Source organism: Heterocephalus glaber, unplaced genomic scaffold (assembly GCF_053883595.1).
Source record: "Heterocephalus glaber isolate CG9 unplaced genomic scaffold, H.glaber_assembly_v1.0 deba00000809, whole genome shotgun sequence".
Classification (NCBI taxonomy): domain Eukaryota; kingdom Metazoa; phylum Chordata; class Mammalia; order Rodentia; family Bathyergidae; genus Heterocephalus; species Heterocephalus glaber.
The window spans coordinates 12194292-12219880 of NW_028258163.1; the positions used below are offsets into that span (position 1 = coordinate 12194292).

Sequence of the window (25589 nt, forward strand, 5' to 3'; positions counted from 1 at the left end):
AGTTAAAAGTGTAAATAAGGATCAAAATGTATAATTGATATTGTGAAATAGGAAGAATATGTCTAAAGGGGTAGGGGAAGTAGGAAGGGAAGGGGAAAGAAAAGAAGGGAAAAGAAAAAATATGAGAAAAGGAAAAAAATGGAAACAAAGTCTTTGTAAATAGGGAAGGGTGGAGGGGGTGAAGGGAGGGCAGGGGAATGGGGAAAAATATTTTTCAATTTAAAATTATTTTTTTAAAAATTAAAATATATTTTAAAATTAGAAAAATAAATCAACTTATAAACCAAGAGAAAAAAAAGAAACAAGGAAAAACTGTGTCTTCAAGATACTAAAGTTACCCAAGGTAACAATGACTTTTTCCTTCCAAGAAACTTACTCAAAAAACAAAAACAAAGCAAAACAAAAATTCCCTAAGAAGCTTAAGGATACAATAAGTCCGTAAATTGGGGTCTGTACTTTTCACCTGTAAATTGAGCTTCCTCCCACAGATCTCCATCTTCAGAAAAGCAGCTTTCTCAAGTGGCCAGCAGATTTCTAAATTTCGTAACATGAAACTGGTTTACAGTCTAACCCAGGCCGCCAAGTGTGCAGCCTGACAGGCATTAGAAATATGCATCCTAGATGGCCACCTTGAAGTCGCCCTGAAGACCACATGAAGCCCCCAGCCCCAGACGGTAGCATCTCTCTCTTTTGAGGGCTTGTACTCTGTTCCCTCAGAATGTGTACCTTTAAAATTCTGCCTAACAAAACTTTTATACCTCTCACCACTGACATCTTATAAATTCTTTTTCTGCGATACAAGTCACCAAACCTAAACCTACTCCACAGGTGGGGTGAGTGAGGGTCCCAACTCCTCTTTGGAGGACCTCCTCAGACCCCATCCAATGACATGAGGGCAAGAATAGCTGCAGATCCATAACCTACACTAGGAGGAAATCCCCTACAACAGAAGAAACATGTCTCTGAAAACACCATACTTATGATCCGATGGAAAATTATAAACCCCTAGTCTACCCTAGCAATGCCTTTATGGGCGGGGTAGGGGGGTGGTGATGGTGTGGTGTCACTTTTTAAGTATATTTTTTAGCTTTTCTTTTTTTGTAAACAAATGATTGATGAGATAATGCAACATCTTAAGATGCCTCTAAAAGCTATTCTCATTCTTTTGTTAATGGGCCAGTCTGATTTTCTCCGTTAGAGCTATGCCCCTTTCAGTTTGTCTTCCCTCACAAGGAAGTTCCTTCTCATTTCTCTAATAAAGATTTTGTGGCCAGGGATTTAGCTCAGTGTGGCCATGCCTGCCTCGCAAGTGCAAGGTTCAGAGTTCAATCCCTGGTACCAAAGAAAATAAAATAAGATTTTGCCTGTAAATCCATGCTACTACCTCAATTTTAATTCCTATCATCACTGAAGCAAGTTCCCACATGCATCCTGCATCAGATTCAGGTAAGGTTTATTTTCACAATTGTCTTGAAATATCTCCAGTCTGGGGACTCCTTTGGAGGGAGTTAATGGTGGTTATATTTTTGAGGGGCTTTGGTCAAATAAAGGAAGTTATGGAAGATTTCTTCCTATATCTGCTATCATTCAACTGTTTTCAGTTTAGTCTAACATACACACACACACACACACACACACGCAAGAACACACATCTCCCTTTAGCAACTAGTACCATGGATCTCTGCTTCTCTATTTGTTTCTATATGGCCAAGGGGAAAAGAAATAGGTGTGAGAGTTGGAGATGAATCACATCCTCTGGAGCAAAGTGACAAAGATTTCTGTGTTGTGGTCAGGAAGGAGATGAGCATTGGTCTTTAACCAGCATATATGAAGATCTTAAGGTGTATGCATGTTTACTGACTAGAAAAAATTAAGAGACTATGAGGAAAAATAATCCCATAGCACAGTCATTTTAGATTCTGCAGATAAGTCCTTTATTATAATGAATACATGAAACATCTTTCAGTTAGGGAGAGTAAATGAGTACGATCTAAAAAATTTTTAAGACTTTGGCTTACTAGGGTGATTGAAAAGTTTGGGGGAAAAGGAAAATTTCTAATATCTTTTTTCATCTTATCAGACACAAACATTACAATGCCAAGTAACACAGAACTGTCCTTTTGTCAGTATGTTATTCACAAATTTTTAATGGTTTCCCCCACAGCTGACTTAGGGAAGTAACAAAAGTAGACACTTTCAAAGCATTCCTTGTGATAAGAGCAGAAAAAACCCTGGATAAGTAGCTAATTCACATGGATTTTTGTCTCACCTCTTCCATTAACTTGACAGTCTCAGCAAATTCTTTAACTTCAAGCTTCCATATACAAAGGCATCGTCAAAGTGCTGCTGTGGTACTAAAATAACTGAGGTGAAAGCACTTGAAATGCAATAAAAATACATGTAATGAGTAAATTACAGAGTATAAGATCTGAGAAAGCTAAGCTGACCAGTATTATAAGAAGCTTATTGTAGAAAAACTCAGACTCATAGGTTTATGTCTCTGTTTTTCTTGGATGCAATGTATTTAATAGAATGGGTTATACAGAGGAAGCATAAGAAATGGGCAGAGGAAACAGAGCCTGAGACTTTTCAAATGTATCACTCATTGCCATCTAGGTCTAAATTAGTGGCTAGCCACAGGCTGTAACCAATACTGGATGGCATCTATGCATCAAAGTGCACAGGCACTGGAGGGTAACCCTCACAGGCAATGACAACTCGTCTGGTCCTCGCCCTAGCCCGATATCTGCAGTTAGGTGCCTTGGAATTTCCTGTCTGCCTGCAATCTGTGACCTTCATGACACCTTCATGACAGTTCATCTGGTTGTTCTTGCACTGAATATTGGTGGTGCTGCAGATACTGCGAATGTTCCAGATGTCTTCATGGATGAAACTGTTAAAGGGCTTGCACTTTGGACTAGTCATCTTCCGTCTTTGCATCATCACGTGGCAGTAACTGTCATCACCGCCTGTCTCCTGGGGGTCCACGTGCTGCCGCAGGAATCGCTGGTACATTCGATCCTGGCCATAGGAGGGCTGCACCAGCCCCAGCCCCAGAAGGGTCAGCAGCAAGAGCAGAAGCAGTGAATGGGTCCTTTGAAGAGCCATCACCACCTTGGAGGCACCTAGAGAGGAAGCAAAGGGCCAGGAAAGGATGGTAAGAACTCTGCACTGGAGAGACACTGAGAAAAGCAAGCTGATATTTTCCTGACTCCATAGTCTCCTCTTTCTCCCTTCTTTTCCTGTATAATTTCCCAACTTTCCCCACCCTTGTCTCCATAAGAGTGAATATTTTGCCAACGTGTACTTCTCAGAAAACAGAAGCCTTTCTTTTTTCTAGAGAGCAGTTGTGTAGCCAGTACAGGAAGTGAGGGCCACACTGATTGTGTTTAGTTGCCCAAGATTGTGTGGTCAGAATATACAAAAAGGTAAAGGCAAATCTACACAAACCTGGAGTTGTTTGCCTTTTAAGGTAATTACTTAGTATGATCTTTGGGGCGTGTTTTGGTTCCTGGAGGCTCCATTTGCCAATGGTTTGGACAGACTCAGGTCAAAGAAATTTTATGTACTGATTTTCATACCTTACACCAAGGAATTGAGGGAGGTGGAGAAATGAACAGAGTAAAATTTCAGCCTAGCCTTCCCTCTCATATGAATATTCTTTTACTGGTGTAAAATTGGGGTTTCTTTGGAAATCTTATATTTTTAAAAAACCCGGGATATTAAAGACTTGCTCCAGACTGCCTCTTTCTACCAAGTTTCAGGGGATGGAGGTGGGATGACTCCACACTGACTAGCCAGATGCTGTCATCTGCTGGTCACTCCTGGGATTAATATGAACTGTGATACCCACTTGAGTCCTGCAGGGAGGCAAGGTTGATTGACCAGAGCACACCCATCCCCTCATTCAAGAAGTGGGCAAGCTAAAACAACAAAGACAATTTTTCAGAGTCAAATGAATCCATTTTTATTAGTGCAGTCTAAGGGCTGGCCCCAGCGAAGTCCTAGTTTGATGTATGCAGATACTGCTGTCCTTTCTTTTCAAAGATCCTGCTTGGTTATGGCCAGTTCCAGTCTGAATGCCTGAAATAAATGGCTTATGAGGGACCTGTACTTCAAAAGCCTATCCCTTGATTAGTGACACTGAGCAATAGCAAACATAATTATTCTTTTAAGTGTCACCTCCTATATCCATGGCCATCTTTTTGCCTTTACACATAAAGACATAAAGCTCTGTGTTAACACAAGATCTTGTGCTAGGAAGAAAGGAAGTAAAGGGTTTGGGGAGGAAGGCTGTCAGGGGAAGCCAATGCTTCATTTACTCCTCTCTCTCTCTCTCTTTATGATCAGTGGACACAGCCTCTGAATGAACATTTAGTAACTGGGTTTTAGCTCCAGCAGAACAATGTACTTGGGTGGTTTTTCTGATGATCCCTCTAGCCTTATACTGTTTTTATTTATTTTCTCTCATTCTTCTTTTTTGTGACCAAGAATATAGTTTGGTTTAGTAAGAAAACTGACTACAGAGAAGACTTAGATTATTCATGCAAGAACAAACCCTCACTGGTCATGGTGGCACGTGCCTATGACCCAAACACTCAGGAGGCTGAGGCAGGAGGATTATTGTGAGTTGGAGGCCAACCTGGGCTACAAATTGAGTTCAAGGCCAGCCTGAACTACACAACAAGACCCTGTTGAGAGAGAGAGAGAGAAAGAGAGAGAGAGAGAGAGAGAGAGCGGGGCCTCCACCTCAGCTATATTAACCACACGAGTAAACAAGACATAGAAAAATATCTGATGACAGTAGTCCAATCTAGACATCAGAGGGTGCATTTCAGGGCTCCAGCAACAAGTGAAAACAAAATGAACTCAAAATCCAAATCATCCCAACACATGCTTTCTGGTCAAGATTTGTCCCATTTTTTCCATGTCATTGCACACTGAAAGAAGTTCTCAATAAGAACTTGCATTTTATGCTGTGGTCTCAAAGCCCTAGGCATGCCACACTAACAGTTACAGTTTGTGTCTTAAACACCCCCCAGAGACACATTGTTAAAGGTTTCGTCTCCCAGGGCGGTGCCACTGGTAAGTGGTAGAAGTTTCAGAGACAAGGCCTGGTAGGAGGAAGCTGGGTGCTGGGGGTGTACCCTTGAAGGGGATAATGTGACTCTAGTCCCCACCCCTTGCTCCTGTGCTGCCAGGAGGTGAACAGCTCTTCTGCCATATTCTCCTGCCATGATGTTCTGCTTTCACAGGTGCAGATATAATGGTCCAGGTAATCACAGAATGAAACCTCTGAAACAGTGAGACAAAATAAACCTTTCCTCTTTTTAACTCAATTATCTCAGGTATTTTGTCATAGGGACAGAAAGCTGACTAAACACTGAGTGAGCTCAGTGAAATTCTTTAACTTCTTAGCATATTTCCTCATAAGTTAAATGATCATAATAACATCTATCTGTTAAAATGTTGTGAATAGTAAATGATAAAATTAATGAAAAGTATTTATTACAATGCCTAACATATAGGAAGTACTCAGTAAATGTTGACAATTATTATTTTTACCATTTTCATTTTTTCTTGTTTTCCTCTACTTTCTTCAATCAGGATAAAATAATGAATGACTTGTATGAGTTATAGTAGACACAATTGTCTCCTCTTAATTTTGTAGAGTTCATTGGTTGTAATTGGAAGTCTGTTTTTAAATGATTCACTTGAGATAAAAATGACTTTCTGTAACTGCATGGTGGTAAATACCTGTAATCCCAGCACTCTGAGAAGCTGAGGCAGGAAGATTGAAAGTTTGATTCCAGAAAGTTTAAGCTTGGGCAATTTAGTGACTTAGTGAGAACCTGTATCAAAATTTAAAAAGAACTGGGGATACAGCTTAGCATGAGACCTGGATTTATTCCCCCATACTACACACATGCGTGTGTGCGCACACACACACACACACGCACACGCAAAGCCTTGATTTAACTTTTCTCATTGCTGAGACAAAATATACAACACACAAATTAAAGGAAGAAAGGTTTGTTTCAGCTCACAGTTTGTAGAGGTTTCATTCCATAGTCTGCTCACTCCAAGGCAGGGTGGCATAGCAGAGGGGCTTTGCAGAGGAGAAACAGTCCATGGCATAGCAGGGCAGGCAGAAGGCAGCAAGCAACAAGCAACAGCAGAAGCAACAGAAGCAGCCTGCCTTCTTTCTGTCTCTTTATGTTCATCTGGGCTACCCACCTTTGGCATTGCCATCCACACCTAGGGTCAGGCAACCTTAATCCAGCATCACCAATCCTAGTATCACACCCGAGGTCCAGACAGCTCCAAAAAGCCCCACCTATGAGTGCATGGGGCTTTGGGGGGACATCTAGACACAAGTCATAACAATCTGCCCCTGGCCCCTCAAAAACTCATGCACATCCCTTTACACAAAAGGCATTTTGTCCATTTCTAAGAGTTGCCAAATCCTAACAGTTTCATTGCTAAAAAGTCCAAGTTCAAAGTCTCCTTTGAGATTTAAGGCAAACTCTTAGCTGCGAGCCCCTGTACAGATGAAAGAAAGTTAAGCACTTCCAATATACAATGGCACAAGATAAACATAAAGATTATCATTCCAAAAGGTATAAATAGGAGGATAAAAAGGAATGTGACCAAACCAAGTCCAAAATCCAGCAGGGAAAACATTAACTCCCATGGTTCCATTTCCAGCATCCAGGGCAATCTGTGGCAAGCCTCCAAAGGGCCTGGATGGCTCTGCCCCTGCAACACTGTCGATGGCTGTAGCTCCCATGTCTTCTCTCTTGGGCTGGCTCTGCTCCCTCCTTGCAGTTTTCCTCAGATGATTCACATCCTGGGTTCTCCAACCTCCCAGGCTCTCTACTGTACCTTTGGTTTAACACTCACAGCCTCACACACTGCCCTCTCAGTGGCACACTGCCTGGCCTCCCAGGCCTTCTTCTGAAATCTGGGTGCAAGCCTTCCTGACCCCACAACTCTTGCATTCTGTATGCACCTAGAACCAGCACCATGTGGATGATGCCAAGGTCTGCTGCTAGCTGGAGCAGTACCCAGGCTTCCTTGTCTCTTGACTGTAGGGGTTGAGTACCTGGATTGCTTGGTGCTATGAACCCAATCCAGAGGGACAAATTCCCTAGGGCACTGCCATTCTGGAACGTGGTGCTCTGGCACTCTACTCAAAGCAAAGTCTTACATTTGCAATTTTGAGGCTACAAGGGGTGAGGTCCTGCTGGTTCCTGTGATGTCCTCAGACCATCTTTTCTAGTGTCCTCTTCTTTCTCAGCAACCAAGTTCTCCTCTGCTCCTTCTTTGCTACCTGAGCTTTCTTTCTGGCCAAATTAAAAATGTTTTAAATTATTCTGCTAGACTCTTTGCTCACAGATCTGGCTAAGAGCCCTCAACAGTAGCCATGCCAACTGCCTCAACATTAGACTGCCTTGACATTTCCTCTCCAAGTTTAATTAGTGCACCACACTTGACCTCAGTTTCAGACAGTCTTTGGACAAGAGCAAAATGCAGACAAATTTTTTGCCAAAATATAGCACACATGGTCTGGAGTCCAACAGCCAATGCAGTCCTTCCCAGTAGAAACCTCCTGAGCCTGGTCTTTACCTGCTGCATTTCTAAAAGTATTCTTGTCTTCTGAGCTCTGACCAGAAGCTCCCATCAAGTACAACTTAAAGCATTCCAGGGCTGCTCGTTCAGCTGGCATCTCCAAACCTTTCCAAACTCTTCCCACAAGCCAGTCCCAAAGGTTCCTAAACTGCATGAGCAGGTATAGTCACAGTAATGACCCCATTCTTGGTACCAAAATCTGTATCAGTCAGTGCTTACTAGAGAAACAGATTTAATATAAGATATACTGTTCTGGAATCATGGAAAGAAATACAGGGAGACACAAAATTCGGGTAAAATAATAAAAGTTTACTAGCAAGCAGGCAGGACTGCCAGAAACTGGTCTGGTCAGAGTCCACGCCCTGTGTTCTTTGCCCATCACCTTTTATACTTTTGTCAGCCATTATCTCATCCCTAGTGGTCTTTGTTAAGTAAATAAAGTTCCAATTCCTGTTTAATGGTTAGACACAGGTGGTTTCTGTAACTGATTACAGTCCTAAACACATGACAGTTAAGGCACATATATCACAAGTTTGTTCAAGGATTCCCACTTTGTTCTTCAGAGCTAGGATGTTATCTACAGTGGAGCTACAGATCAAAGGAGCTATATAATCTTCACTTTAAACAACAAAAGCAATGGGCACTAAGGCAAGCTTTTAAAGGGATACACTACCTATTTTGCTTTCACAACTACTTTAATAGCTAATCTACTAAACTTACTTTAAAACTTTTCCCTATCAATACAAACACATAACAATTTACAAGATTGGCTTACAATGGCCACCCACAGAGTCAGGTGTGGAAGACTGCAAAAGGTCTGTCTGCACACGGGAGAGCCAAAGGATCCAGTCAAAGTCCTGGACCTCACTGTAGTGTTCCATGCAAGTCCATATCAGGAGGCCTAAGGGTCTGCAATGGAAGGCTGAAGAGTCTGTGCTGCAAATGAGAAAACGATGTCCAAGGTGCAGGTGAAGGCTGGATCTCCTCCAAAGAAACAGAAGTGAGCCTGCCTTCTTCATTTCCCTTTTATACCATTTAGGTCGTATAAAAGCAACCCATTGGTTGCTGTCACTCCACTGGTTGGAGGAAATTTCAATAAATCCCCTAAACCACACCCAGAGCTATGCTGATCCAATTGGGGGGGGTACTAGGGATTGAACTCAAGACCTTATGCTTGCAAGGCAGCCACTGGCACCACTGAGCTAAATCCCCAGCCCTGCTGATGCAATTTAGTTGGGCATTTCTTAATCTAGTTGACCCAATCTGTTAACTATCACAGTTGTGATAGAATACGAGACCCAGAGCAAACGGTACTAAGATCAGGTATTCAGCTGCTAGTGCCATTAACAAGTAAGGAAGCACCCGATCCCATGACCATACAATGCCCACAGAAGAGCCATTTCCCCTAACATTAAGGCAGGGTATGCAGTGGCAGCGCTCCCAGTGGATGTTTAGAGAAGACACAGCTATGGCATGATCAGTATAAGAACGCTTCATGACTTTGATGTTCCCCATCAAGACTGAGTGGGGTAGTGATCTGTAGTGACTCTGCTTCTCCTCAAGAAGAGAATACTGGTTGGAGAACTTAAGGTTATTTCTGACAATACCTTTAATTTTTTTAGAGAAAACTCCAAAGGCCATTCAGACCCTTTAAAAACTGCCATAGATCTACTCCATATAACACTAAATATCTATGAATGCCCCCACATCCAACAATAAAAATGGCTTTTCACCGTAAATTTTAACTGATTTTTAGTTTTTTAAATTACTTGTCCACAATCCATTTAATTTATGATTGGCTATGGTTTTTGTTTTTGTGGGTTTGATTTTTTTTGTGTGTGAGACAGGGTCTCACTATGTAATTCAGGCTGGGCTTGAACTTACTATGTAGTCTAGGCTGTTTGAACTCAGGGAAATCCTTCTGCTTCAGCCTCCTGACTGCTGGGATTACAGGCATGCACCACTACACCTGGTCCAGCCTGGGGATTTTGTGAGACTCTGTCTCCAAAAAAAAGGTACATTTTAATAGACATTAAATTATTAGATTTTACTTTGTACTTCTCTTGTGGTAAATCAGTAAACATTTTCATCTCAAGCATTTTTGTAGGTCTTAAGAAGCCCAGGGATCCTCGCACTGGGCCTGCAGTGTGGCTAACAGTCCTGGGAGTATGACTGTGAGTCTAGAAGGACATGGGAATCCAGAGTTCTATTGGTGATGTGGAAGGCATGTGACCCAGTGGACAAAGTGTACCCTCTTTCTAATCAGCAATTGGACTGAGCCTCCCAGTCCATTTCATAAGAACCAGGACAGCTTTGGTATACTACTGAAGAATTGTTATATGCTAAGGGAATTTTTTTGGTCATTCACAATGTTAAAATATATTGCAGTTGAAAAAGTTTCCATTAACAATATAGATTGTGATTCATAATGAAATCAAATGAAAATGTGTTCGTGGTAGTTCATGGAGAAAGAAATACATAATTGCAGAATAGTCAGCCATCCTTAAAATAATAAAAAGTATTCACATACAGCTGCTGCCCAGCTGGCTGCCACAGTACCCACCTGCCATTCCCTTTACATGGGGGTATTCAGTCTCTTGGGTGTGTCCTCTATTTCTAGTTTTTTGGAAAATCTTGTAAAGTTTTCATTGATTTATAATCAATTACATTTCTTACTCTATAGTTAAACAAATATTGACTTCTTACATAAAAAGTAATTGTGAAATAGAATCCCAGAGTTCAAACATTACAAAGTACAGAACAAGAGGCCACAGTACCCAAAAGAGTCATTAGGTGGCAGTAGAGGATAGGAATATTGCCAATGTCTTCCCTGGAGCAGGACAATTGGTCCGAGTAAGGTAGGAAATGTGAATGTGTAAGATGTGGAGCTTTTATTGGTTATGGAAGGGCGTCTGAGCTGGTAGGTCCAAACTTTCTGTGCTTTATATATTTAGACCAAAGACACCTCACTAGGTGCGAGTGTCAGAGCAAAAGCCACAAAGCTTCATATCTGACCGTAGGACATTACAAAATATTTACATATTGCAAGGTTTCATGGGTGCTATTTCCAGGTAAGTCATTACTCATGTGATCTTGGGCAAACAACTCCCTGTTTACTTGTCAGTGTTTCCCACTGGTGTATAATCTACAAGAGGGCAGGGACCATATTATTCACTTGAAATCAGTGCTGGCCTCATTATAGACCTTTAATATTATTTTAATGATTGACTTCATTTTCATCTCCAGGCCTAAATTTCCTCATCTATAAAATGAGAGAGCTGCAAACTCTAAAGGTCTGAAAGTCCACAGTTTTCACTAAGCATACCAGAGCCTTTACTAGTTTCAGCAGCAAAAGTTCAATGACATGGAAGTATGAAGACAAATTAGTATAAGTTTAGTTGGTGGCACAAGGCACCAGTTGGAAAAACAGATGACAGGGTGACCTGTGGCCCTAATTCACTGAGATGCCTTTAGCCCTTCAGGCTAGATGTGTTGGCTAAACTGACATACCATCTATAGTTAAGGTAGACAGACACCACCAAGCAGGTTAGCTTCCTAAAAATCTCTTGCTTTTCAGAGTTTGAAAGCTCTCAGATCTCGGTCTGGCAAGGCAAAGAGGTAACTCTGTTTTTGATTTGCAGAACCTGTACATTTATTTTGTATCAATGCACCTAAGGTTTACGCAAGCTTATTGCAAACTTGATTCCCTGATACATCCAGAAACTACTCCCAGTCAGCATACAACATGACTAATAATGTCTAACATCTGCTCACAACTTCCTCACTCCTACATTCAATGTGATATTTCTCTAAAGCCAGGTAAAGCAGAACTGTCAGAAAACAAGGAAGGGCCAGATTGCCTGCAGTGCAGAAACGAATCTGCCTAGGTTGTGGGTGCTGACCCTCACTCATCCACACATATCCTTCTATATCCACACAAGTAACTCATTTGACTTCTGTCAGGGGAATTTGTCTCAGCTGCTCTTCAGACTCATTTATAGTCTCAAACTGATCCTGTAAACTTCACAGAATCTATATTTTCTTTTTGTTCCCAAATGCACGAGCTACATCCACCTTAACATACCAAGGAGTTAACTTTTCAGTTTATGTGAGTAAACTATGCCTATCATTTTCAAAAATATAGCCTCACCATCCCCCAAAGGGAAACCATAACAGCAAATCTTATTCCTCCTCTAGCTCTCTTCCTTCTTTCTTCCTTTCATCCTGTCAGTATACTTTCTTTTGGTTTTGGAATGCAAGATCAAAAGAATCTGAAACTGTTTTCAAAGTGATCCCAAATTTTTCTTAGGAAAGAAATTAGTGGGGAAGACTAAAAGACAATGCTAAAATCATATTTTCTTTTCCTTTTCTTGTCAACCCACATATAATGTTTATAATGTGGACAGGAGCAGGACTATTTCAGATGCCCTTCAGCAAATGGCTTTCTGGACCTTTGGAGATTTTTATTACCATTTATAAATTCTCCTTAAATTAGAAATTCATCCACATGCAGGCTATCCCCCAAAAAGACCTTTTTTTGTTTTACATTTTATCTTACTCATTTCTTTTCCTATTCACAAACTTGGGCCCAAAGGACCCAAAAGAGGACAAATGGCTTCATTCAAATGGATGAATGGCTAGAAACAGTATAGATACAAACAAATAGAACAGATAACCCGGGAGGAAGAATCTTACAAGTGTCTGGCTGTTCCCTTCCAACTGGAGATGGGTTCAAATGTTTGTTCCTTGGAAATGGGTTCCAGCTGTGTGAACCTCCTGGTTCTGATGAGATAATATTCATATACAGGGGTGGGGAGAACAGATATACAGATCCCCAGACTTGGCAGAAACATGCAAACCAGGGGCACTGCTCTTGGACAAACTGAGAGTGTTCACCTTTCTCCTGGGCATGATTGGGTCAAATATTAACATGTGAAAGGATTAGAAATTTGTTCAGGAGGCAAACTTTTATAAACATGGCCTTTTGACCAAAAACTGCCTCTTTTTGATGTCCGTGGTTCTTACTCTTTCTTTTTCACGACCAGATTGAGTTTTCATAATTCATGTGCAGAAGTCTGGATCCATAAGATACTTACTGTCTCTGATCTTATGGGCTTCCTCCAAGAACTGCCTTGGAAGAAGTCTGGAGAGTAAAATGTGATCTTCCAGTGACGCTTTTATACTATACTTTCTATTTGTCCATATAATTTGGTTTCATGAGAATATGGTAAGCAAGTTATTCCATAGATTTCATAGAACCAAGAAAGTACCTCTAGAGAAGGTTATGTGACATGTATTATGACCTCCCACCCACTTCAACCTCCCAGCTACTATCTTCAGAAATATCCTCACTATATCAACTAGGCTTCTCCTCCCTTTCATCCTTACCTGTCCACAACAGACTAACCCTGAGAAACCAACCTTTTGTTCCTTGAAGCACAGTTGCAAAAATAATTATCTCCAACATTAACGCAACATTGCTATTGCAGGCACTCATAAACTAAATTCGTTTCCTGAATAGAAATGATGTTCTAAAGCCACCAGATCACTTTGCATATCCTATAGTAGTCTCAGGAAAAATGCCAATTGTTTCTCAAGCCTGAGCACTCATCTACACTGATGTCGGATCTACAACTGTGTTACTCTTTTCCAAATCCTCAGCCCTCTGATGTCATTCGTCTACTTCCAAGTATTCAATCTGCCCACATCTGAGAAGGTGACAACTGAGCACAACTGCCTTCCAGTAAACAACTGCACTTGAAGTCATCGTAATCATTATAATAAGCAGTGTTACCACTTATTTTATGAAGTTGTCATATATATGACTTTCTTAAGTCATCGTCAAGACCGTGTGAAGTAGAAATTATTTAAGCCTGGGTTGCTTAAACACCAAGGTCAAACAACAGATGAACAGTGGAGTCTGACATGGAGGCCTCTGATTGCAGGGAGAAAATTTAGTCATTTTTTAGACTCAGCTCAGCAATGCCTTCTCTGAGTTCTGAATAATCCTCTTCAATCCTATCCAATGCTCAGGGGAGTTGCCCACTTCTTTATAGATTCACTGTATCCAGTATTTACCCTTATGGAGGCAAGCATGGAACAGAGATCCCAAATTGATGGCTGAAGTTGCTTTGACTTGTCTTCCATACGTCCAGGTGTGTATGAAAAGCTGGAGAGTGGCCTGAAGGAAGCCTATTTGTATAAGAGCCTGCGATACCCCTGGGAAAGGATTCATCCTAATAGAAGAGCATGATAAAAAGCAGCAGAGAGATACAAAGGCCATGGAGCAGTGGGGGGGAGGACAGTATGTGCTGTTTATACCCCTTTGGGTCCTAGGGAGAGGACACGACAATAAAAATTTGAATAAAAGGGCTGGGAGTATAGTTCAATGGTAAAGTGCATGCCTAGCTTGTGTGAGGCCCTGGGGTCAATCCCCAATGCCAAATACACACACACACACACACACACACACACACACACACACACACAAAACCCTAAAGACTGCTCCATGTAATCTATGACGCAGAAAGCACATAGCAAGGCAGTGTAAAGAAGTTCATTATAATTGTTGTATATTTATCTTATATCTAGGGAACTATCACCGTATCTTATTATTTCAGTTGTCAGTTACAGGTTTTGTTCCATTATTCTATGCAGACAAACATATATAGATAATTAAAGCTGGGCTTATTTCTCTCCACCCCTCCCCCTGCCCCCATTCACTACAAGGTTGACAGGGATGGTGTAGTGGGCGGGAGCAGGGGGCAAAGTACTTTCCTCCACATGAGGACCTCAGAGGGACAATTCTGGAGCAAGTGAAGCATCAGTTCACACAATTTGCTCTACCAGAAAAGAAGAGGATGCATGGCAGGGATAGGCCTCTCACAGGGAGCTGATAAAAGAAAGGAGTAAAAAGGCAACTTCACCAGGGAGGTCAAAGGGTGAACTTGCAGGTATATTTACAACCTCTAGGAACTTTAGGAACACTCAGAAGAAAGTACATGGATCTGAAGTTCTTGCAGCACAAGTGGGATGGATCTGGTTTTGCTTTAGGTTGGTGTAACCAGGGAAGGAGACCATTAATCATCATTCCTTTGATAGTAAATTGATCTCATTTCCTCTCCATAGATGGAACCCTTTGAAAGAAAATTGTATTATTCATCTCTATACTCTTAGTACTGAAATAATGACTGACACTAGGTTCCAAATTCTTTTTATTGTTACTCATTGCTTCTAGGAACTGCATCATCTGATCTCATTCTGGAGACCTGAACCATGAAAACTCTCCAGGGGTCTCTTAAGGGCTTACAGACCCATTGGGTTTGGTAGAAGTTACCAAATAGACAAGCCTGATTCCCAGGCAGAGCAGGAAGGGTTGCAAGGTCCCAGCAATGCTCTGCTTCTAGTTTGCTAATAATTCTTGAAGTCTGCTGATATGCCTTCACTTTTGAGGTATCTGTCCTGGCTCCAATGCAGAACTCTCTAGAAGGGTAAACTCTTTAAGCAGCTGTCTTTAATTTATGTATATCCTTAGGCATGTGCTTCACTTTAGAGCCTATCTTAACAACAGATTTGTTTTGTTTTGTTTTTTGTTTGTTTTGTTTTCCAGTACTGGGAATTGAGCCCTGGGTCTTTGTACTGAGCTTTTTTTCCAGCTCCCCCCGCAACCTTTTTTAAAATTTTGAGACATGGTCTTACTTATCTGGGCTTAAAGTTGTGATCCTCCGCCTTGGGCTCTCAGAGTGCTGGCATGCAGGCCTGAGCCACCAGCCTAGCGTTAACAACAGTTCTTAGTAAGAGGAGGAAAAGTGGGCAGCATGAAGAATCCAGAAAAGGACAAATGCCGCCAGCTTTTCAGCTTTGTTGGGGCACAGCCCTGTCTGAGCTTTGCATTTGTCTTCGTCCTCTTCCCTTCTCCCTGTAACCCTACCCAAATCCTGAGCTAAAAGAAAAAAGGGTTGGGTAATGAGAAGAGGGCTAAGCAAACCACCACAAATTTCTTTCCCTCAGTACCTGGTACTTCAGGGGAACTGGAGTCTCTGGCAAGGAAGAGGCAGATATGCCTCCACCAGTGCTATCAAATGCCAAACTTTGTTCTGCCAAGGCTAAAGTTCAACATGTTTCAGGAGCAGAGGAATAATGGAACGTGGGACCCACATGGTGGAGACACTATTGGTATCCAACACAGTACCCAAATGTTCAGTTTCCTTCTGTGGGAGAACATACCATTTGCAAGTGGTACCTATTTTAAATGAATAACAGCACTTCTTAAACAGCCACCAAGGAAGCGAGCTCTTGAAAGTTACCGACCACTTGTTTGGTACAGAGGAGAGCTGCCAGGCTCATTGCAATACCCCTAAGGTCTCATTAGTCACTGATTGCCTCAGCAGTTCCAGTGGAAACAGCAGCCAACTCCCATAGCTTGCGAGGACTTGAACAACATGGCCCCACTCTGAAAACAGAGATAAGGACTCCACTCTAACTCAGAACACACCTATACACACACACACCTACACCGCACCATGCCCTGAAATGCTCACTCAAGCACCAGCTGCTCAGCCAGAGCAGCCTCTGCTTTTAGAGTTACTCAACGCTCCTGGGGAACGGTCAGGTGCTGTCTCTACCTCTAGGCCTGCACCTGACAATTGTGGAGGGGTCACAACCTGCTCACACTGCTGACAACACAAAAAGGCAGTTTTTTAAAAATTTGACACAGGAAGTTATGTTGAAACGGAAAACGGGAGTTTAAAAATGTAATATTTTATTACCATACATCTAGGTACATACTCATTTGTGTTTCAGAATACAAGGAATTAAGTCTATTAATGAACATTATATCAATGTCAGTAATTTAATACATGTGAAGTAATGGAAAACTGAGGAAAGCTACTCACATAGTTTTTAAAAGTTCTGACAACTTCATCATCCCTATTTCCTAGACTCTTTCCTTTGTGTCTCCCTGAAGCTAATAGTCCTTATACATGGAAAGCATGACTCTCCTTCCAGGGAATCTAGTGGTGCTGTACCGTTCCCTTTTATAGAGAGTATATATGTTTGATTCTGTCCTTAGAACTGATTATAAAAGTAGGTGAGGGAGGGGATGGAATACATGCTCTCTGAATCTCCTTTATAAGGCTAATATTTTGGGGTTCACAAGCATGACACCTATAGTGATTCACAAAAGCAATAATTAAAGGAGGAAAAACCCACATGAAAAGGCGGACCCGGCCTCCCGGAAGTGGGACACTATTGGCTGAGAGAGAATGAGGACAAAGTCCTATGTCTCCAAAGACAACAATTAAACATTCCCTTGACAACAAACACTGGACTTTGGGCCCATTTCCTCTTTCCCGGGTACTCTTCAGAGAACAACTGTTTACAAAGATCAATCTTTGCTCAGATACAGAGTATATGGAAACTCCTAAAGGTCTCACCCACTGACACTGGTTCACTTTTCACCCTTCTACTTTAATTTGAGTCATAGGCAAAGGCTCGCAACAATAACTTGACAAACTTCTTAGTCGTGCTGCTTATTACCTGACATCTGCCCTCTGATTATAGCCAAAGCACACTGTTTTGTTCCTGGGTGGCCCCATCCTCTCCGCCAAACTACAGTTCAACTCCACATTACTGGAGTGCTTTCTTTTATCCAAGGGCCAGGCTACTAACACTCCACCAGTCCATGCAGCTACAGAATAAGACAGACAGGACAGAGAGGGACCCCAAAACCATCTGTCAACCCCTTCCCCATTTTACAGATGAGGAAACTGAGGATTAGTGAAAGAGACACTAATTGCCCGAAGAGTAGAAATCATCCTTCTGCACTAACTAGTTAGCAGCAATGCAGTGAAATAATTGTTTGAATATCCAAGGCTGCTTCTGGGAATTTGATCATGTGCTAATCAGATAAATATGACACCAGAGTGTGTAATGATGACATGTATGACTTGGCAATAAGATTCTTACTGTTACAGGGAGAGGGTCTTGGTTCATTGAGATATCCAAGCTCCAGGATAGTACTGGATTTTGTTATAATGGTCCTTCCTAAATAAAGAAGTTCTCATGTTTAAGTAAGTGCAAAGGAATTGAAGTTATCCCCTGTATATTATCAGACCATAGTGCAAGGAAATTGGAGATCCATAGCAAAAGAAATTCAAAAAATTTCATAAACACATGGACATTGAACGACACACTTCTGAATAACCAATAGGTCACAGAGGAAATTAAAGAAGAAATCAGACAGTTCCTTCAATTAAATGACAATGACAGTACAGCATATCAAAATCTGTGGGACACAATGAAAGCTGTCTTATAAGGGAAATTCATAGCAGTGAATACGCATATTAGGAAAACAGAACAAGCCCAATTAAACAACCTGATGCTGAACCTCAAGCTTCTAGAAAAAGAAGAGCAAGACAACCCCGGAGCTCATACAAGGGAGGAAATTACAAAGATCAGAGGAGAAATCAATGCAATGGAGACTAAGAGAATGATACAAAAAAATCAATGAAGCCAAGAGTTGGTTCTTTGAAAGAATCAACAAAATTGACAAACCCTTAGCCAACCTTGTCAGAAAAAGGAAAGAAAAGGCCCAAATCCATGCAATTAGGAATGAAAAGGGTGAAATGACAACAGACCCAGCAGAAATCCAGAGGATCATCAATACCTACTTCCAGAACCTATACGCCAATAAGATGGACAACACAGAAGAAATGGACAGATTCCTAGATACATATGAATTACCAAAGTTGAACAAAGAAGACCTAAAAATTCTGAACAACCCAATATCAACCAATGAAATTGAAAATGTAATTAAAAACTTATCAACTAAGAAAAGCCCGAGCCCTGATGGCTTCACTGCTGAATTCTACAAGACATTAAGAGAGGAACTGCTGCCACTACTGTTTAAACTCTTCAATGAAACTGAAAGGGAAGCAATACTCCCAAATTTCCCCAAAGCAGAGAAAGACCCAACCGAAAAGGAGAACTATAGGCCAATCTCACTAACAAACATAGATGCAAAAATCCTTAATAAGATACTGGCAAACAGAATGCAGAAGATCATCAAGAAGATCATACACCCTGATCAAGTGGGATTCATCCCAGGGATGCAGGGATGGTTCAACATACACAAATCAATCAATGTAATACACTATATCAATAAAGCCAAGGACAAAAACCATATGATTATCTCCATAGATGCAGAAAAAGCATTTGACAAAATCCAACATGCATTTATGATAAAAACCCTACAAAAAATTGGAATAGATGGTCTCTACCTCAAACTGATAGAAGCCCTCTATGAAAAACCAACAGCCAATATCATACTAAATGGTCAAAAACTGAACTCCTTCACACTAAAATCAGGAACAAGACAAGGATGTCCACTATCACCACTCTTGTTCAATATAGCTCTGGAAACATTAGCCATGGCAATTAGACTAGACAAGTTCTGTTCTACCCATGCGCTGTTACCGTTTGATGTGCTGTCTCAAAGTAAGAGAACTGGAACCCCAATGTTCCAGCAAGAAAGCTTGGACCAGAGGCTGTTGGCAAAAGTTTTTTCAAGAATTTCACAACACTGGCTCAGGGCCAAGGGTGGGGAGGCAGAGAAAACAACAAACGAAAACATCAGTCCCCCAGTGTGAGTTCAGCCTGCAAAAACCGGATGAGGCCTGCTTCACAGAGCTCATGATCAACCTGGGTACCCAGCAAAGTATCCTTAGTTTTGAGCAATCACGGGGCTCCTGGTGCTCCCTTGAGTTCACAGAGCATATGGTCCCGATCGGAGCCTGCGTTCTACACAATGAGACATTAGCGTGGGTATCTCTGACTAGCTGCGGAAAATAGAAACCAAGGTGGGAACTCAGAATCACCAACTCCTACAAAAACCAATCTTTTCTCTCCCTCTTCAACTCTTCAGATCGGTCCGCAGACGCCTCGCGGACAGACCCACACTGCCCCTGCTGGGAAGGAGCTTCTCTGCCCACAGGCTCCTGACAAAGGCCCGAGAGGCCGGAGAGGGGGAGCATCTCCGCTTCCAAACCAGGTGGCAGAAAAGGGTGGCAAGTGGAAAGAGACGATTGTGCTTCTCACCCGATTCTTCCTAGTAGGATGATGGGGCGCTGGTAAACCCGCAAAGATGTTCCTTTGAATCTGGCTTTGTAGGCGCGTGGGGTCTCCGGCGAGTGCCCCTGTGTGCGCACAGGTCCCACGGGGTGCGGAGAGGGGGATCCGCGTTCCAGCCTCCGAGCTCTCGGGGCCGCGCCCTATTTGGCCCCACAAGCACCTCCTGCCTGGACGCGCCTCCCTGCCCCGCCATAGCTGGCGGATTCCCGCCCCTGCAGAGGAGGCCGGGGGTCTGCGCGCACTGCCTCCAGGAGACCAGGCAGGGGGCGGGCGAGGACCACTACACACACACACACACACACGCACGCACGCACCCACGCACGCACACACACACGGGGTGCCCAGGCGGAGCGACCAAGCAAGTCCATCTGCCACGTAGTCACTCAGTGCTGGTTTCTTTTGTAGGATAGTCCAAAAGCGGGAAAGTTTGCAACAGGCTTAACTTTTCCCAGTAATTCCTAAAGAAGAAGTAAACAAAAAAGTGGTTAAAAAGATAGGGCTCGTCCGGGATTTGAACCCGGGACCTCTCGCACCCAAAGCGAGAATCATACCCCTAGACCAACGAGCCCTTATACAAAGTGTACTCCTTACATCCCTCTGAACTATGTTACTGTAGTTTACATTAGCAATAGGTTCCCAGGCTGTTTCTCAGTTGTTTTTTTTCTTCGTCCTGTGACATGTAGTGTATGCCTTACTTAGTTCTTCCGTGTTTGCCAAGTTCCACGTCCCACTGTAGCCTTATCCTTGCTTATTTCGCTCCTGGACACTTCCAGCGGCAGGATGGGGTGAGGGGAGGCAGCTCTTCAGACTGCAAGGCACTCGGCTGAGTTTCCCTAAGTTGAGTCCCAAGGGTCTAGCAGAGAGCCAGGTTCCATCCAGGGCTGGAGCGGAGCTGCACTGCGGGGCGTGGAGTTCTGAGCCCAGGACAGACACCGGACACCTGTCCACTCCCACCCCCCACCTCCGCGCTGCCTTCTTACGGGCGCTTAAAATCCTAGAGGTGGGATGAGGGACATCAAATTCGGGGAGCTCGAGTGGGCTGCGGGTGAACACGCAAGCTGGGGCTGAATCCATTAGGAATGTGTAGGCCCCTGGCAGTTTCCCTGAATAGAAATCACGTTCTCCATCTCTCCAGCCTTTGCTTAAATTGTTTCCTCTATCTGGAATTCGCTCTCCCAGTGTCATCCCAATTCACATTAAATTCTTTCCCTCCTTCCTGTCCTGCCTTAGCTGAAAATCTTTTTGTAGAACTATGTAAACAAAATCCCTACGCAAGTTTAAGATGCCTCTGTCAGTAGATGTGTGTGTAGAACAGGGGCAGCAGAGGTCGCAGTTAAGGGTGTGTCCCTCAAGTCACAGTCCTGCAGGCCGCAAGAAAGTTATGTGTACCGCACGTGCGCGTCCAGGAGCCCACAGTCTCTGAACTTGGGCTTCAGGTAGCACCCTAGGTGGGATCCACTAGAAGACAAAAGAGAGCACATTTTCAGGCCGGTATCTCTAAGTCAACAATGGCAAACCTTTTAGAGACCAAGTGCCCAAACTGCAATTCAAAACCCACTTATTTATTGTAAAGTGTCAACCTCGCAATTAAACCAGAATACTGAGGTTTTAGTTTAGAAAAAACTCTTACATTAACATCTTTTGTCTTAAACGATAAACACAGTAACAGAGCTTTCAGTGATACAAATGGCTTTTATTGAAAGCTAAAAGTTTGCATTTGGAGTGCTTTTGACCAATTAATGTGATCTTTGCTGTTGTATACATGCCGATAATTTGTCAAACCTTGGCTCACACTCGTTAGTTTGGGGGCAACACATGCAGCACTCAGTCAGCTGTTAATCTGTTTCTTGTATCAGATTTGATATAATTCAAACCTGAAAATAGCTGCTCACAAGTATAAGATGATCTAAACAAAGAAAAGCGATCCCAAGGGCTCATTGACTTAAAATTATTTCACAGAGAACGCCACACTTTCAGGATTTCATTTTCAGAGCTACCAGCTCTGCTGACCTTTGTCATCCCTTCACTCTATATTCTCTGTCTTCTCAAGTGTTGCATGCAGGTCATAGAGTTTCTTAAAATTCTAATAGCTCCATTTCCAGATTTCCAAAATCTATCCAGTGTAAGGAGGAAAAATCAAGTTCTTCAATGTTGGCTTTATTTGGAGAAGTGAGAAAACACAGCGTTGTCTCCATCTTAATGGAACTATAAAAATCTGTTACTAAATTTCTCCTTTACAGCTGCTACAATGCTAGAAAATTCCTTGTAGATTTCCTGATGACCTGTAGGATTGTCTGCAAATATTGTGCCATTTTCTAACTGTATTTTTAGATTTGAAAAATATTTCAGCTGCCCACTTTGAAGGTTTCTTTCAAAAACCTGCATTTTCTCTCAAATGTTTTGATATTACAAAACATCCTTTATAGTTTTTTGTTCAGTACATTGTAGTGTAAAATCTGTTACATATTTTTTAAAATGGGGTTGTATCAATAAGTTGTGGCTATTCCTGCCCTTTTTCATTCATAAACAGCCTAATTTCATCCAAGCAAGCTACAAATCTCTCCAGAACTTATTCTCTGCTCAGCTCCTGGACATTATTGTACATAAGTAAAGCATTACACTGTGCCTGATCCTCATCAAGAAGTGCTTGAAAAAAGTTAAGAGCATGAGCCATGGTGTAGTTCACTATTTTTGTGACATCCTCTAATTTTTTTTTTTTGCTGCTTTCCCTGGCATAAAGAGCTTCTTAATGTATAATACAATAAAAGTGAATCCTGGGTATTGTACTTCTCTAACAAAGAACTAAATGAAACCAGATGTTGCCCCCACCATGCAAGGTGCCCCGTCGCTAGTAATTGAAACCACTTTTTTTTGTCGTATGTCTTGTGACAAAAAGCCTCTAGCACAGCATTGTAGATATCCATTTCTTGTGTTCTTCCAGCAAAGACATGAGTTTTACCAGCTCTTCTCTCATGGTGTCACCAACAGCATAACACAGTTATTGCTAGCCTTGCATGATAATTTATATCTGTGCATTCACCCAAGCACATGGAGTAACAGGCTGCCTTTTGTAAGTCAGTTTTGAGCTGCTGACCAACATCATTTGCTACATCCAGGACTTGATCTTTAACGATATTTCTGCTAAATTCATCTCAGAGATACATTTAATAATTTTATCCTTGTTTGGGAAACCATGAAAAAGGGAATTACTCCCAGACAACATGGCCATTTGGATAAACTCCCCATCCATGAGGGGCTAATCATGTTTTGCTGTGCACTGTGAAATTTGAAAGCTGGCATATAATTTGTTTTAGAAAGATAGTTGCAAAAACTAAGATACTGGGAATGATATTTCCTCAATTTCCCTTCAAGAAACACTTTTACTACATAGAATATATAACGTTTTCCCATTGCATTTGATCACTCCACATAACTCTATCCAGGCCTCTTGCAATGATTTCAGCTGTTTTCAGCTTTGCTTTTTTGGCTGTAGCCATTTTTTGATGTTCAAGACTTAGAGTCTACAAAAAAGCACACACAAAACATTTGTAAGTACCCAATACAAATCTATCCTTAATTCTTCACAAACAACTGAAATGTGCTGCATATTCAAATATGCCAGGGGGAGAGCACAATATTAAAAGAATCTCAGTCTCTTAATTAAAACATCTCTTTGCTAAATCTTAGATATTGAATGTCAATTTTTCGTAAGAAAACAAAGCTAAAATCTTTTGTTAATAAAAACGAATGTATTAAAACTCACAGCCACTCCAAAAAAGTATATATTTATCTCCTTGGGAGTGCCTGGAACACTCAGGACTCATAGCTAATGGGTCGCGTGCGTGACGCCATCAACAAGGGCAGCTACTTCCCCTTTCCAAATTTGCGCTGTTAACAGGTGCTGGGATGCCAGGGCGACTTGGCTCTTGTGTGCCTGATGCCGTCCACGTACCATAGGCTCGCCAGTGCTGTAAGGAGTCCAGCCAGTAGAAGTAAACACCACAGCACATCAGTTCCTTGATTGAGGTGGGACAAACAACTCTTAACTTGTGGCTAAAACCCTTAGAACAATACTCCCAGAGCCTCAAAACAGCAGCTCTTCTTTCGAGCTAGAATCGAACCAGCGATCTAAGGATAACTACACGGAAATTTACCACAGTCCTCCGCTCTGCCAGCTGAGCTACCGAAGGGAGCACGCATGAAGCTCTTTAGAATTCCCTATTCATAATAACAATAGCCAAAGGCCACAGAGCGATGACTGAGATCTTGGAGAGCGGGCACCGTGAAGGCATGAAGCCAGTTTGTGAGAGAGCCGCGTGTCCGCAGCTGTGGGGACAACCCTCGCAGAAGGATGCTCCTGCCTCACAAAGGAATTTCCATACCGAGGGAGGTGCTAGCTCTCACAGGGACCCCTAAAAGCCAGCCGAGGCTCTGGAGTCTGCGGGGTGGGAGGGCAGCGCAGGGCGCGGATGGGCCCCGCAGCGCCCCCTTCCGGCGCCCTCCCGCCGGCGCTGTCTTCCTTGCGCCGCGTCGCCCCCACTCCCCGGGCAGCAAGAGGGCGTGGAGTGCGGTGCGGGCGGTTAGGCGACCGTTCGATTTTGAAGAAATCATCTTTAGGTTTTTCAGAAAGGGAGCGACAATTTCTTTGCCTCGAGAGCAAGTTTAATTACCCACGTCTTGTCCCGCACTTGTCCCCAACGTGGAAAGAGACGTGTCGGAGACGCTCGAAAGGAACCCGCGGCCAGGCGGGGCGGCGGCGCGTCCTGCGCCCGAGCCTAACGGCGGCCGCCGCTCACCCTGTGGGGAGGACGCTTCCTTCACGATCCCACTTTCGGCCAGAACCCAGAGAGGAGGTTCGGTCTTCTTCGCTCCCCAGGCCGCCTTCCTTCCCCGCTCCGGCACCGAGTCCGTGAGCCGGCAGGGCCGGGCTTGTGCGCGGAGGCGGGCGGCGTCCATGTTCCCGGCTGCAGCACTGCGAGCTCGTACGGGAACCAAAACAGAGCGTGTTTTGCTCTGCGAGTGTTCTTCCTGGGCACGGAGAAGCGAGGATCAGTCAGTTTCTTAGGATTCATTGATGGCAGTGGGGAGGGGGGAAAATTTTTTTAAGGTATAAGCAAAAGCTAAGTAGGCCCCAGCGAGATTTGAACTCGCGACCCCTGGTTTACAAGACCAGTGCTCTAACCCCTGAGCTATAGGGCCTGACGGAAGCAAGCGCTCTTTTTCTGTCTGAAAAAGAAAACGAATATTTCTCTGGTCCTACGCTAGATCATAGGATGCTAACAAAATTCCAATTTCATTTTACTCTAGTTCCTATCCACTGAAATTCAGTCTGTAGATTCGTCTTACTGGGAATGACGCACTGTGGAGGCCAGTGACATTCCTATCCTTAAACTGGAAAAACGTGCCCAACTTGACACAATTAAGAAAATTAAACATTGTTTTCTCATTTCCTTCAGGTTGTGAAAAAAATATAAATGGAAATCTGGTATAGAGGCAGGAGCCTACCAGAGGTCTCAGCTGAAACTGCAACTTCTGCACTTGGTCTTCTCTGAGACTGAGGATGTGCATTGATTGCACTGCAACAGTCTGCCTCTTCCAAGTTCCTTAGACCTTTTCAGAGCTCAGAGGCTCAGTACCCCGAGCGAGCAGTCGCTAATTTTAATGTCTTCCTTCATTCAACAAACACCGAATTTCAATTCTATGCTAGGCTTTGCACTAGAAACTAGGGATTCAAATATGATCTTAATCCTGAAGTCACTGTCATTGTCTCATCGAACAAAAGAACCACAGATTTCATGAAAGAGGTCAAAGAAAAATAGATGTGCCCG

The 25589-nt window shown here is 42.8% G+C and overlaps 1 protein-coding gene, 1 long non-coding RNA gene and 2 other non-coding genes across 5 annotated transcripts; all 4 read right to left on the minus strand.

Annotated features, from left to right (window-relative positions):
* Positions 1–1910: 1910 nt before the first annotated feature.
* On the minus strand, positions 1911–12523 carry LOC101707085 (ribonuclease 4). The gene is made up of 2 exons (XM_004864993.3): positions 12328–12523; positions 1911–3125 (listed from the first exon to the last, which is right to left on the minus strand). Exons 1-2 carry the CDS (start codon positions 12431–12433, stop codon positions 2665–2667), a joined length of 567 nt encoding a protein of 188 aa, XP_004865050.1. The 5' UTR covers positions 12434–12523; the 3' UTR covers positions 1911–2664.
* A 7207-nt stretch (positions 12524–19730) lies between these two features.
* LOC147829033 (uncharacterized) lies at positions 19731–24946 on the minus strand. 2 transcript variants are annotated; one of them, XR_015449814.1, is made up of 3 exons: positions 24558–24946; positions 20457–23282; positions 19731–20219 (listed from the first exon to the last, which is right to left on the minus strand). It is a non-coding gene; the product is annotated as an uncharacterized LOC147829033 (long non-coding RNA). The 2 variants fall into 2 exon arrangements; XR_015449813.1 differs by having other exon boundaries at positions 24144–24946.
* Trnap-ugg (transfer RNA proline (anticodon UGG)) lies at positions 20258–20329 on the minus strand. The gene has a single exon. It is a non-coding gene; the product is annotated as a tRNA-Pro (tRNA).
* On the minus strand, positions 24888–24960 carry Trnat-ugu (transfer RNA threonine (anticodon UGU)). Its single transcript has one exon. It is a non-coding gene; the product is annotated as a tRNA-Thr (tRNA).
* Positions 24961–25589: the final 629 nt, after the last annotated feature.